General features: G+C 45.1%; 1 protein-coding gene across 1 annotated transcript in view; it reads right to left on the minus strand.

Moving 5' to 3' along the window:
- Positions 1-12791, minus strand: part of PABPC1L (poly(A) binding protein cytoplasmic 1 like) — a 31199-nt gene that overhangs the window by 16246 nt on the left and 2162 nt on the right. The window contains exons 2-9 of the mRNA XM_083618683.1: positions 12652-12762; positions 8385-8596; positions 6741-6934; positions 6045-6160; positions 4854-4993; positions 4100-4194; positions 2810-2947; positions 946-1041 (exon numbers count right to left, since the gene is read on the minus strand). Of these exons, the coding sequence (XP_083474809.1) occupies positions 946-1041; positions 2810-2947; positions 4100-4194; positions 4854-4993; positions 6045-6160; positions 6741-6934; positions 8385-8577 (972 nt within the window). The 5' untranslated portion in view covers positions 8578-8596; positions 12652-12762. The remainder of the gene's footprint in view (positions 1-945; positions 1042-2809; positions 2948-4099; positions 4195-4853; positions 4994-6044; positions 6161-6740; positions 6935-8384; positions 8597-12651; positions 12763-12791) is intronic.

The raw sequence follows: 12791 nt of genomic DNA on the forward strand, positions 1-12791 counted from the left end.
AGGTGCGTCCTATGGGCCAGTGCGTCCTATGGGGCGCAAAATATGGTAGTTGGATTTCGCACACAGTGGCCTCCGCACCTCCCAGACTGGGGGCTTGCAGAGTTCCTAATAACTCTGTCAGCAGTCCCACAGCCATAGCTGTCAACTTTCAGATTTGAAAATAAGGGATCAGCAGCCTCACCTGTCCCGGGGACAGTCTACAGGATATCTAACAATCCTGGATAGCAGTGGGAAATGGCGCTGGAATAAGGGAATTTCCCGCAAAAAAAGGGAAGGTTGATAGCTATGCCCACAACCATGCCTCACTGCCTTGGTTGCCTTCCTTCTGTGAGAGCTATAGTTTTTTGAAGGACTAGACGAAAGTAGTCCAGTAGCCAGAATTCCAGATGGAATCATTGCAGAGAAGGCAAGGAGTGGATGGGGCAGATCACTGGATTATCCCAGTGGCAATTTCAGCCTCAAAACAGCAGACAGGCAGCAAAACTGGACTGCTTTCTGGACTGCCTTGTTTTCAGACTATAGGTGGGAGGCTCATGCAATTTCTCCTTCCATATCCCCACCCCCAAATCCCTGCATGTTAAAAATCAACAACAGCCTAGTGTTTTTGTGTTTTGATTTTTTAAGGAGGCATATGGAAGGAGCAATCAATCACATGAGTCTTTGCCAATGGTCTGAATGAAAGTTTCACAGACAAAAGATATTTGGTTACAAACATAAGGGGCAGGATTCACCTAATGAGTCCCATCAGTGACAGACTTGCACAAGGTCTTCCACTTGTGCAGTGGGGCTTTTCCCTTTCCCCTGTGCCCCCTGAAATTGGCTTGGGGCAGGGAGAACGCCCTAAAACATTGCGGGGGGGGTGTTGTTCCATCTGAGAAGCTGACATGCTTGAGCGGATGGAACGTTCAACATAGATCAACATTGAATACCCACCATAGATCTTACCTTGGCACTAGTGATAGTTCCATAAGGAGAAAATTCATTCCTCAGCCGTTCATCATCAATCCCATCATCCAGATTCTTTACATACAAGTTCACACCCTAGGAGCAAAGAGCACAGACACTTTCCCATGTGTTCATTAATTTTTTTTAAGCAACATTTATGCCGCAGCTTTCCATTTTAAAATATGCACAAAAAATAATGTTTCCAATACTCAATCATAAGGCTGGAAGGGAACCAAATGCCATCCAAACCAACACCCAGCATTCAAAACTCCCATTGTTCTGGGTGCATTTTGCGACATGGAATTTCATTAGCGCGAGCAGTTTCTGAGCTCTGGGTGCTGCACTGCACCTAAGATTTCAGATTAAAACTGCAGAGTGGGAGGAAAGGAGGAGCTTTTTCTGCCTCCCCACTTCCAGCTACTCTGAAGACTGGAGAAGAGACCCCCTTAAGAATATTAGGGGGGTGGGCAGGGGTAGGACTATACCATGTGAAAAATGGACATAATATTTTAGCTGCAGTTCATTCATTTTCAGCTTTGTATTCTTGTTATTAAAAAGCGTGCCCAGACATTCCGTTGTTGCACCCATAACCTAGGTTTAAAGTGCCCTTTAGCTCCTAGCTTTCATATCTCAATTTCTAACACTGCCAACACCTCAATATAACATACACTCCAGTTTATGTAAAGATTAGATTCCTGTAAGAGGGAATAGTGCTAAATTGTTACTACCCATCACCTGTGTAGTGTTTTATAATGTTAGTGCGCTTTCTCTCAAGGAACGTCATCCGAATTTGCTGTGCTCAGGCGACAGAGCCCTTTAATCTGCTTTAATTGCACAATCCTAAATTCCCATTACAGTGGTACCTTGGGTTAAGTACTTAATTCGTTCCAAAGGTCCATTCTTAACCTGAAACTGTTCTTAACCTGAAGCACCACTTTAGCTAATGGGGCCTCCTGCTGCTGCCGTGCTGCCTGAGCACAATTTCTGTTCTCATCCTGAAGCAAAGTTCTTAACCCGAGGTACTATTTCTGGGTTAGTGGAGTCTGTAACCTGAAGCGTATGTAACCTGAAGCGTAAGTAACCCGAGGTATCACTGTATGTGCTTGAATCCCACAAACAATATAGAGATTGTCTGGAGGCATCAAGATAAAACCCAACGAATTTCATCCCTTGCCACAAACAGGAACCATTACCATGCACTGTCATTGCAGGTGACCTGTGCCTCAAGAAGGGACCACAGCTCATCAACACAGCACATACTTCCCGTGAAGGGGCCTTCAGGTTCAATTCCTGGCATCTGTCATTAGAGGAATCAGGGAGTAGCAGGCGACGGCAAAAGCCTGAGACCCTTGAAACCGTAGAGAACCATTGCCAGTCAAGAATAGATATGAAATGGCCTAACAAATGACCTGACCTGGTAAGCTGCTTATCCTTCACTAGCTCTCAGTGAAGCAGGACTGAGAAATGTGGATTTCCTCTACATGGCCAGTTACTTTACAGAATAATAATGGCTCAATCCTGGAAATTGTTTTACTGCTTTTAGTTTACTGAGTTTGGGATCTTTCCTATTTTACCCTTACATTATTTTATTGTAGACCAAGGGGGACATACAATTACAGGTTGAAATTTGTTACCACTGTTTTGGGTACTGGAATTTAAATTGCTGTAATCCTTCTGCTGGTGAACGGTGGGTAATAAAGTTATTAGTAGCAGTAATAGAAACGATGCCTGCAAACAAATAAATAAATATTTATATTGGAGAGCAACCGCAGCATTTGAGATTTCGAAAGTCTGCAAGCGTGTTGCTTTTTTAAAAAAAGTGTACCTTGCCACACCTGATGACCTCGTTGTCACTTAGCGTTACCTGGTATCTGTTTACTCTCTCCTGCTTGATCTGCTCAAATTTGCGCTTCAGCTCACTCTGACGTTCCATCCTCTTCTGAGCTCGGCCAACATACACCATTCGCCCATTGATCTCCGTCCCATTCATGTCTTCAACAGCCTGCCAGGAGACCAGGTGTTAACATAGAGGGTTGTGCATAGGAAGAAGTCCCACGACTAACTCCACCCCTCAATGGACCACACATCCGTCTTGCAGAAAGATGCCCTTTGCTCTGTTTTAATTTTGTAATGAACTTTGCAAAGCCTTCGCTTCTGAGCTATCCAAAGCAATGAAATCCCCCTACCCCCAACAAGAGCAATTTAGTTGGTACTGTAGCCATCATGCATTCATAGCAAACACGAGAGAGATTCATATGCAAAAAGGACATAGACAAAGTAGAACTGCTCGGAGGATGGAAACCAAGATGGTCAGGAGTGTAGAAATGATGTTTTATTCTGTTTTTAATATTTTGTTGGGAGCCGCCCAGAGTGGCTGGGGAAACCTAGCCAGATGGGTGGGGTATAAATAATAAATTGTTGTTGTTGTTGTTGTTGATGTTGTTGTTATTAATCACGTCTTATAATGAGAGGTTGAATCAACTGGGGTGTGTTTGGTCCAGAGAAGACTGAAAGAACACACAACAGCAACACTCATCAAATGCCTGAAGAGCTGTCACCCAAAAGAGGACAGATTCAGCAGCCCCCACCATATATTTAAAGCACAATTACACCACTTTAACAGGCATGGTTTCCCTAAAAATCTTGGAAACTGTAGTTTATCTATCACAGAGCTACAATTCCCAGCACCCTTAACAAATTACAGTTCCCAATATTCTTTGCAGGAAAGCCTTTAAATGTATGATATGAATGTGACAAGATTTCATTTCCTCTGCTGCACCAGCGGCTGCATCTCACTTGAATGTTAGGAGACAGTTCTTGCTGGTAAAATCAGTTTGGCAATGGAACCAATGATCAAAGCAACTGGATAGACTCTCCCTTGTGAGAGGTCTTTAAGCAGAAGCTATATGCAGCCATCTGTTGGGGCTGCTCTAGCTCTGGGACTTCCCACACTAGACGGCCTCCTCCAACTTTATGATCACAAAACAGGGAGGTCCCTGGTGGAGAAAGCCCATTTACTCCTTTAGGTGCACACACATCCAAGTCAGGTCTTTCTCCCACCAACAAGTCTTCAGCTCCATCTTGACAGCTACATTCCCTGGAACAGGAACAAGCAAGCATTGGGCACAGACAAACAGATCAAAGTCTATCTTGCCTTCTGAGCATCTTCATGCTTCTCAAAGTTGACAAACCCAAACCCTTTCGAATGGCCTGCATTATCCATCATCACCTTGACACTCAACGTCTTTCCTGGAAAGTAGAACAAGAAAGTTTAAGACAGTGTCACATTGCTGGAGCCACAAGTTACAATAGACTTACGTTGGTGCCATGCAGTTGGGGCTATTGGGTGAAATCCAGTGGTGCCTGTCCACCAGCGCAACAGAACAGTTTTGCCTGTCTGCCAGCAGAACAGATCCAGTTGACAGAATGGATTCCCCCTCATCCATGCCTCCAAAATCTGGCCTGGAGGGTTGAGGGATTCTCGGGAGCAGATTTGGGAGGATGCAGGAAATGTAGTGGGAAGATGAAGGAGACGTCCACTCACAAAAAAATGGATCTTACCCGCAATCTCTTATTATGTATGGGTAGAATCCGACATAAAGGCGAATGTTCCATCAGGGCAAGGATTTTTCCTTGTGCAACAGAACATTCTCTCCCTCTCCCTCTCCCTCTCCCTCTCCTCTCCTCTCCCCTGCTTGCACAACCCCGTTCAAAGCATTCCCCCGATCTTCTGGAGCAGATTTGCAAAAGGTGCACTTTGCATCGTATATGACACCAGGCTCAGGAAACAGGGGTGTTGTTCACCCAAAATAGTGTGGCAGCCCAGTCTCTGAGGTCTGGTAGGCCTAATTAGGCCCACAGGCTGAAACTTCCCTGCCAATCACTATACTTCAAAGTGTCGCATTTACCAAATTTTGAGAATATTTCCTGTAGTCGCTCATCATGCATGTCATCCCCAAAGTTCTTGATGTAGACATTGGTGAATTCCATTGCCTTGGCACCATATTCTGCTTCCCGCTCTCGTCGAGATTTAAAATGGCCAACGAACCTGTAAACAGGGCAAACAGTGAAGCCACTTTTAAAAATGCATTGTGTGTGCCATGCAACAAGGTCAGGGAAACCTCCCAAGCTATATTAAGTAGCCAAGAACTGAGACAGCTTTATCGATCACCATGCTCTAAAAAAGCCACAAGTGCCAAGTTTTGCCTTGTCAGTGCTCAGGAGATGCCGTCATGAGGAGAGAGGCAGGATTATCTCTGTTTGGTGTAGCTCTAGAGACCTTTAAGCTAGGAGAGCCTGATGCTTGAGCAGTGATAACATTGCTCATGCCTGTATTTTGCATCAACCTCGCAGGGTGGATTTCAGCTGTAACCACTGCTCTTCTTAAGGCAGTGTAGAGAAAACTGAATTGGCAAGGCATCTTCTAGACAAAGGATTTATAGAGCACATGAAACAGTGAGGGCTCGTCCCCCCTTCGCTCGTCCCATGCCTAGAAAGCATGGTTCCAAGTGGTTTCCTACTTGTCCTTTCCAAATACAGGTCTGAGTGGTTTTCTCTCTGCCCCATGACTTGCCCCAGGAAAACCAGCTCTTTAGTGCTGAATTGGAGCAAACATCAATCCAAGGAAAACCCAGTTGACGCATGCTCCAATTCAATGTGAAAGAGTGGGTTTTCCTGGGAGGAGAAGCGGTGGAACAAGTAGAAGTCTGGATGAGCTGTTGCTCTTCCGGCCAACTGTGTTGCTGCTGGAAATGCACATTTTCTATACTCACAGGGGAAACAAATTAGTGACCTTATGGACTGTTTTGCATGCTAAACCTGCCCTAAAATATTGGATACTTGCATTTACTTACAAATATTCTTGTTATTCTATCATTTGATACATGTTTCCAAGGAAGTTGGTTGCACCTTTTACTAACCTTGGTTTTCCTTTGTGCTTAAACCCTTATTCTAAATTGTGTTCTGCATAGGAGGGGCTCTGTTATTTATTTATGTGTGCAATGCATCTAACATATTAAGAGAGTCAACAGCATTTGATCTCGCAGTCACCCACTTCACCCATACCTGCACCCTAGCTCCCAACCCCAGCTTCCACTTACACCTTCCGGTCATTGAGGAGCATTCCATTCATCGTGTCAATTGCTCTGTTTGCTGCCTCGTGGGTCTCAAAATGGACAAAGCCGTAACCTCGGGATCCATTCTCATCACAAACAACCTGTTAAGACATGGGTGGGTATGAGGGAAGAGAAAAAAAGGAAGTCATACAACTGAAAACGAAAAAGATGGGCCCTTGATTTCCCCCCCGTTTACATGTATATCTGCTCAGTGGTTACAAAGCCCCCCTAAACAGTGACCCTGAGTCACAGACACATTTTGGTGTAACCCTAATCAATGGGGCCCATCAGCAATGAGTAAAAACCTTGGTTTCAAATAGAGAGAGAAAAGAACTTGAAGAAAATCGGAATGGGGTAGGTGTCTAATTCAATGAGGTCTCTCTCAGTACTGAAGTGCTGTTTCTTTGGATCAGCAGAGAAGTTCTGAGATTCAAGGAACCATTGTGATGCTAGAGGGGGTGGGAAATTGCCCAAAGTGTTTTGCCTAGAGGCTACCTCAAGATTGTTTTGAATTTTAAATTACCACCCACCAAATGTTATTACACAAAAGTGAAGCCAGACTGCTTAGAAACCACTGGTCAAAAATTGAATAGATCAGGATAAAAGGAATGATAGACAACACATATACTAGAATGCTCAAAGCAGATCAGGTGATGTTATTTCTGCCGGTGACATAGCTACCTTGCAAGAAAGGATATTTCCAAAGGCTGAGAATGTATCATACAAAGCTTTGTTATCAATGGAATCGTCCAGGTTCTTGATGAAGATGTTCCCAACGCCTGATTTCCTGAGTCCTGGGTCCCGTTGGGACCACATGATGCGAATGGGTCGGCCTTTTATCACTTCAAAATTCATGGTATCCAAGGCCCGCTCAGCTAGCAGGGGAGGGAAAGCTCATTTGTTTACACAGAAACAAAAACCAAAAGCTGGAAGCAAAGAAGCCCAGTCTCTCACCTTGCAAACAGCTGTGTGTGAGCACATTCATTTTACTACCAACAGGGAAGATCGCAAAGTCTTTCGACAGGAGTGGGGCTTAAGAAATTGGTGTTAAGAAGAGAAGCTCTGGCTTCTGGAAAACATGACTGGAAGCTGTAGGTACAAATAACTTGCCATGGTTTCTAAGTCAACCATCTGTAAACAAGACCATAGCTGCATCATGGGTCAAGTGGTAAAGGCCATTAGATGCAGGACTGGGGAAGATACGACTCTTCAGATATTGTTGTGCTGCAACTCCCACTGACCACCAGCCCCACTTGCTGGGGTTGATGGGAAATAAATCCACAGATATTTTATTCCTCCTGTGGGACATTTGCAACGGCTAATCTTAATCACTGTGGCCGAGTGAACAGGGCAAGGCTAAAGCTTCCTTTCACTTTGGTTTAGCTCAACACTTATCTTACAGCTACCAGAAATTATTTGGAACACAAAAGGTTACTTGCCAGCTAATTTCTAAATGTTCAGATCCCCTAAATGGGGATCAAAATGAGTACTGTAGAGCCCCAAACTCTGCTTGAAAGCAGAGCTTGAGTTGCCTTTTTGCTTGGCAAAACTTGCTTTGTTTTCCAGAGGAAGACTTAGTAGATATGGGCACATCATACAATAATAATAATAATTTATTATTTGTACCCCATCCATCTGGCTGGGTTTCCCCAGCCACTCTGGATGGCTTCCACAGAGACCAAAAATACACTAAAATGTCACACATTAAAAATTTCCCTGAACAGGGCTGCCTTAAGATATCTTCTGAATGTCAGGTAGTTGTTTATCTCTTTGACATCTGATGGGAGGGCGTTCCCACAGGGCGGGCGCCACTACCGAGAAGGCCCTCCATACAACATGGATTTATCAGGCTGCAGCTGAGGGAGAGATGAGAAGCAGGGCCACTTCATGGGCTCAGCTGAAACCAAAAACATTTAGATCCCCCTCTCTCTCCAGACCAGCAATGGGGCACCTGAGGACCTCCAGATGACGGTGAACTACAGTTCCCAGCAACCCCTGGCCATGCTGGCCAGGGCTGATGGGAGTTGGAGTCCAACAACACCCAGAGGATAGCAGTCTCCCCAGCTGTGCACCAAACCCTTTCCCTCTCCACTATTATAAGAACTTTATTAACTAGCACCAGAGTTTCCTCCCTTTTCTTTCTCTGCTCCTTTTCCTTTCGTGTCCTGCCTTTGAGATAGCCTCTGACCTCAGGCAACACAGTATTACTTTTTATTGATCTGTAATCTACCCTGGGAGTCTTTTCAGCTGAAGAATGGAGCAAAGATATTTGATGCAAACAAAATACAACATTTGAGAGTTTAGAAGAAGTTCTCACTCACTTACCATCAGCAGGCTGTTGAAAATTTATGTAGGCATAACCTAGTGATCGGCGTGTGGAGACATCTCGGCAAACTCTGATGGACAGAATTGGTCCAGCAGGCGAGAATTTCTCGTACAACATGGCTTCGGTTACATCCGGGTGCAAGTCGCCCACATAGAGGGAGGCTAGCGGATATCCTGGGCCACTAGCATTCATGGTCAATCATGCAGTTTAACTTGGGAAGTGAAGCAAAACCTAGTTACTCCCAGGCAGCATAACAGGGATCTTTAGAGATGCAAAAATAGCAGGACTCTATAGGGTAGATTCCATGTAAACCTCTGACTGAGCTCTTGAAGTTGCCTGCAAATGAAACCCACTATATCCAGAGTCATTTTCACCAAGTTCCTCCCCTCCCTGCCCGTGCAATGTAAATAGGAGTAACACATGTATTTACTAATGTATATTAGTACGTCTGCATAGATTTTATACAAGGTATAAAGGTAAAGGTAAAGGAACCCCTGACCATTAGGTCCAGTCGTGGCCAACTCTGGGGTTGCGGCGCTCATCTCGCTTTATTGGCCGAGGGAGCCGGTGTACAGCTTCTGGGTCATGTGGCCAGCATGACTAAGCCGTTTCTGGTGAACAAGAGCAGCGCACGGAAACGCTGTTTAGCTTCCCACCGAAGCGGTACTTATTTATCTATTTGCACTTTGACGTGCTTTCGAACTGCGAGGTTGGCAGGAGCAGGGACCGAGCAACGGGAGCTCACCCCGTTGTGGGGATTCGAACCGCCGACCTTCTGATTGTCAAGTCCTAGGCTCTGTGGTTTAACCCACAGCGCCACCCGCGTCCCCTGTACAAGGTATCTGACATGCAAAGCTGTACCCGACAAGTTTCATGCTTAGCAGAACAGAATTCCGCTCATGCAGAGGCACTTGCACCCCTTGCTTCTATAATATTGTCTGGAGGGTTGGGACTCTGGAGACTCTCTGGAGAAGGAAGGGGGAAGTCCGCTCATGCAACAATTCAACCCATACTCCACTATGCAGGCACTATTACAACCTCTTTGCCCCCTTGAATAGCACCTCCACACCATAATACGCCATAGGTAATAATAAACAGAAGAGGGTGTGTGTGTATATATATATATAGAGAGAGAGAGAGAGAACATGAGAAATTATGGTGCATTAGAGATCCATAACCCACGTGCTGAGACTTCAGCATTGCAGGGGGTTGAGCTAGATGACCCTCAGGGTCCCTTCTAACTCTATGATTTTATGGTCCCAACATCCTCAAGTTGTTTTGACCTGCAACTCCCATCAGCCCCACCCAGTAGGGCCACTAGTCCGAGATGATGGGAACTGCAAGCCAACAAATTCTGGAACACAACAGGTTGAGTGGAAGGGTGTAATACAGAGGTTCCCAAACTTTTTCATGCTGCCTCGGTTCCATAAACTCATCTCCAGTTCCCCCTACTCTATAAAAATTATTATTCAGAACAGTGGTTGGCACAATCTACTTAAGGAAGATAAGGGCACAATACAATTCAAAACGGTAACAACTGAACATTTATTCACACACCAATTAGAACGATTTGGTTTTAATTAACCAATTCAACCAAACTGATGAACTTGATCCAGTGATGCCAGATTTTCAAAGTTCCCCTGTCGCTCCCTTAACTCTCAGAGGGGCCCCTCTAGGTAACCCACCCACCCCCACCCACAATAGGGGGTATCTCCCACTTTGGGACCCAATGGTGCCATATAGGGTCCAATGCTCACCAGCAGATTACAGGAGCCAAGTGGGGTAAGACTCAACAGAGGATCTGGGCATGGCATTGCATAAATTTAAGGATGATTCCCAAAAGATGTGCTGTGTCATATTCCTATAGCCAGCCTTCCTTGTTAGGTGGGGCAGCCACATTTCTAGGTGGGGGCATTTTTTGGGTGGAGAGAGGTGTCAGTCAATTCACTGCCAACTCATTGGTAGAGGATTTGAGGGCCAGGGAAAGGCAGCAACCTTCCCCCTCGTTCCTCCACGCAGGAAGTGTGTGTTAATTTGATGTTCACATAGCCCATTAGGTAAGTTAAGAGAAAATTTACACCAGGAATTAAATGACTGGCATATTTTTTGTTTCATAGGGGGGAAAGGATGACAAGGATACAGTGAACAGGGGGATACCAACAAGTGTAAAAGAAAGGAAGCAGTTTAAGTTATAACTAAAAAGTTGAAAACTGGTGTGGAGCTTGTTTTCCCTCTCAAAAAAACAACAACCCAGTTTTAATCTTGTATCACAATACCATAAAACAAGTTTACAAACGAAGACCCACTTAGATTGCAACCATAGTCAAGCACTTGGGGAGAGTGCTGCTGAGAAAAATATGCATTGCAAAACAAATTTAGGGGCAGAGAGAAAAGTTTAGGGTGTGTTTGTTAACTCCCCCTTGAGGGTCCCTCCTCCTAGTCTTGTTTCTGACCTTTAGATTTTCCTTCCTGCTGGACAATTAAGGGGAAACCTTTTAACTGGTTGCTGTATAAAGAACTAACTAAGCAATTGGAAACTAATTGTGGAAAGTAACTAGACTTGTTTTTAACTGGTTGCTTAGTTGATTTTTCTGTCCAGAAATGGTCTCACACTGAACGGCACACATTGGGAAAACCAGAAATTAGGCCTGAGTCACAGCCTAGGTTACAACCAGAAAACTGCAGGGTTACACTGTGTGACTTGGAAACTCTGGTTCTACTCATGAAGCCTAATAACCACATTTGCCTTTTCTGCAGCCCCATCACACTGCTGACTCATGCTTGAGATCCTTCTCACAAACTGCCAAGGCAGGTATTTGCTGTGCTTTTAGTGTGTCTGCTTAAATCCACAACTTCACTTTTGTCTCGGCTGAAAGGTGGGGGAGATGAGGTAGGAAACAAATCCAGAAAGCCAACTCCAAATTCAGTATGTCTCTTAGTTAAAGCACTAGTGGAGCATTTAACCGGCTCAACTTCAAGCTGCAGTTCTTTGCACATTTGGGAACATGTTCACCTGAAATCTTGACTAAGAGTAAACATGCATAGAACCTGGCTATACATGTAACAATATACTGCCTTTTCCTGATTTCCCAACCCCTCCCACCAGCCAGCTTTCCCCTCCAACCCATAAAGCACTCACATGCGACGCTACGCAAGGCCGCCAGCAAACATTCACCTTCAGTGCTGGTCCTCCCTAATGTGGGAGCAGCTCTCAGAAATACATTGCCCCGCCCCCTTCACTCATAGGTGTGGCCAGCCTCTTCCTGTAGCACCACCACCTGCTCCAACCATTCCAGCCATTGTTGGGGGTCCGCTAATCGGGTCCAAGCTGCCTTGGTCACTGAAAAGCCAATAAATGCCATAGACAGAGGAGATTCCCATAATCACTCGTTTATTCAGCTGCTCCCGCTGATTGAAACAGGACACCCTGCCTGGAGACCTTGAAGGGGAGAGTAGCCTGGCAGAGGGAGGATTTTCTGAAAATCACCTAGCAACGTTATCTGGTCTTCACGTATTTGTGGCTCACCCTCTTAAATTCTAAAGCAGGTAGTTTTTTACAGATGCAAAATGGCATCAGTTAGGCTAACCAAGAAACAGGAGAAGAACAGGCCTCTGTGGCTTTTCCTGAGACCCCACACCAGGCTGCCAGTCCCTCCAGAGTTAGAAGTACAGGGCAAGGCAATAAAACCAGCTCTTTTGGAAAGCGTTCAGGGTGGGGAGCTGGGTCTTGTGCTCCTGTGAGTTTCGATGCCAACATCAGCAGTGAAGGTTGTCACCCACTCATTTATAAGACACTTTGTGGATTCAAAATACTACAAAAGAGACTCCACCCTCTTGCCTACTCTGCAGGTTTGTTTTCAAAGAAAGTGGTACTGGAATTCAACTCTGGGATGAAAGCTATGCACTTCCCTTCTAAAAACTAGGGGTGGGTGAGGAGAGGGGTCGGCTGTAGATTTTTTGGGTTTTTTTAAAAAATATAAACCTAGTCTGTATAGACTTTTGTTTAATACTAATCTGTGCTTACCTAGTTCTACTCACGAGCAGAGCCAATGAAATTAATGGACCCAAGTTAGTTTTGTTTAGTTATTTGGACCATTTATGTACCATTTAAACAAAATGGAGGGGGTGGGATTCATCTATAACAAGCCCCACTAGTAGAAACTTGTACAAAGACCATCACTAGTACAACAGAGCTCTCCCACCCCAGAACAGTATGCAGGGGGAGGAGAGAGCAGATGGTTGAATCAGGCAAGGAGAAATGCTTACACTGACAGAGCAATCTTCTTGGCCCTATGCTGAATTCCTCCCTCTGTGTGGTTTAAGGACCTAAGAAGAGCTTGCGGGATCAGGCCCATCTCACAGTGGCCAAGCAGGTGCCTATGGGAAGACCAAAAGCAGGATACAGT

This window comes from Podarcis filfolensis, assembly GCF_964270895.1.
Source record: "Podarcis filfolensis genome assembly, chromosome: 6".
Taxonomy (NCBI): domain Eukaryota; kingdom Metazoa; phylum Chordata; class Lepidosauria; order Squamata; family Lacertidae; genus Podarcis; species Podarcis filfolensis.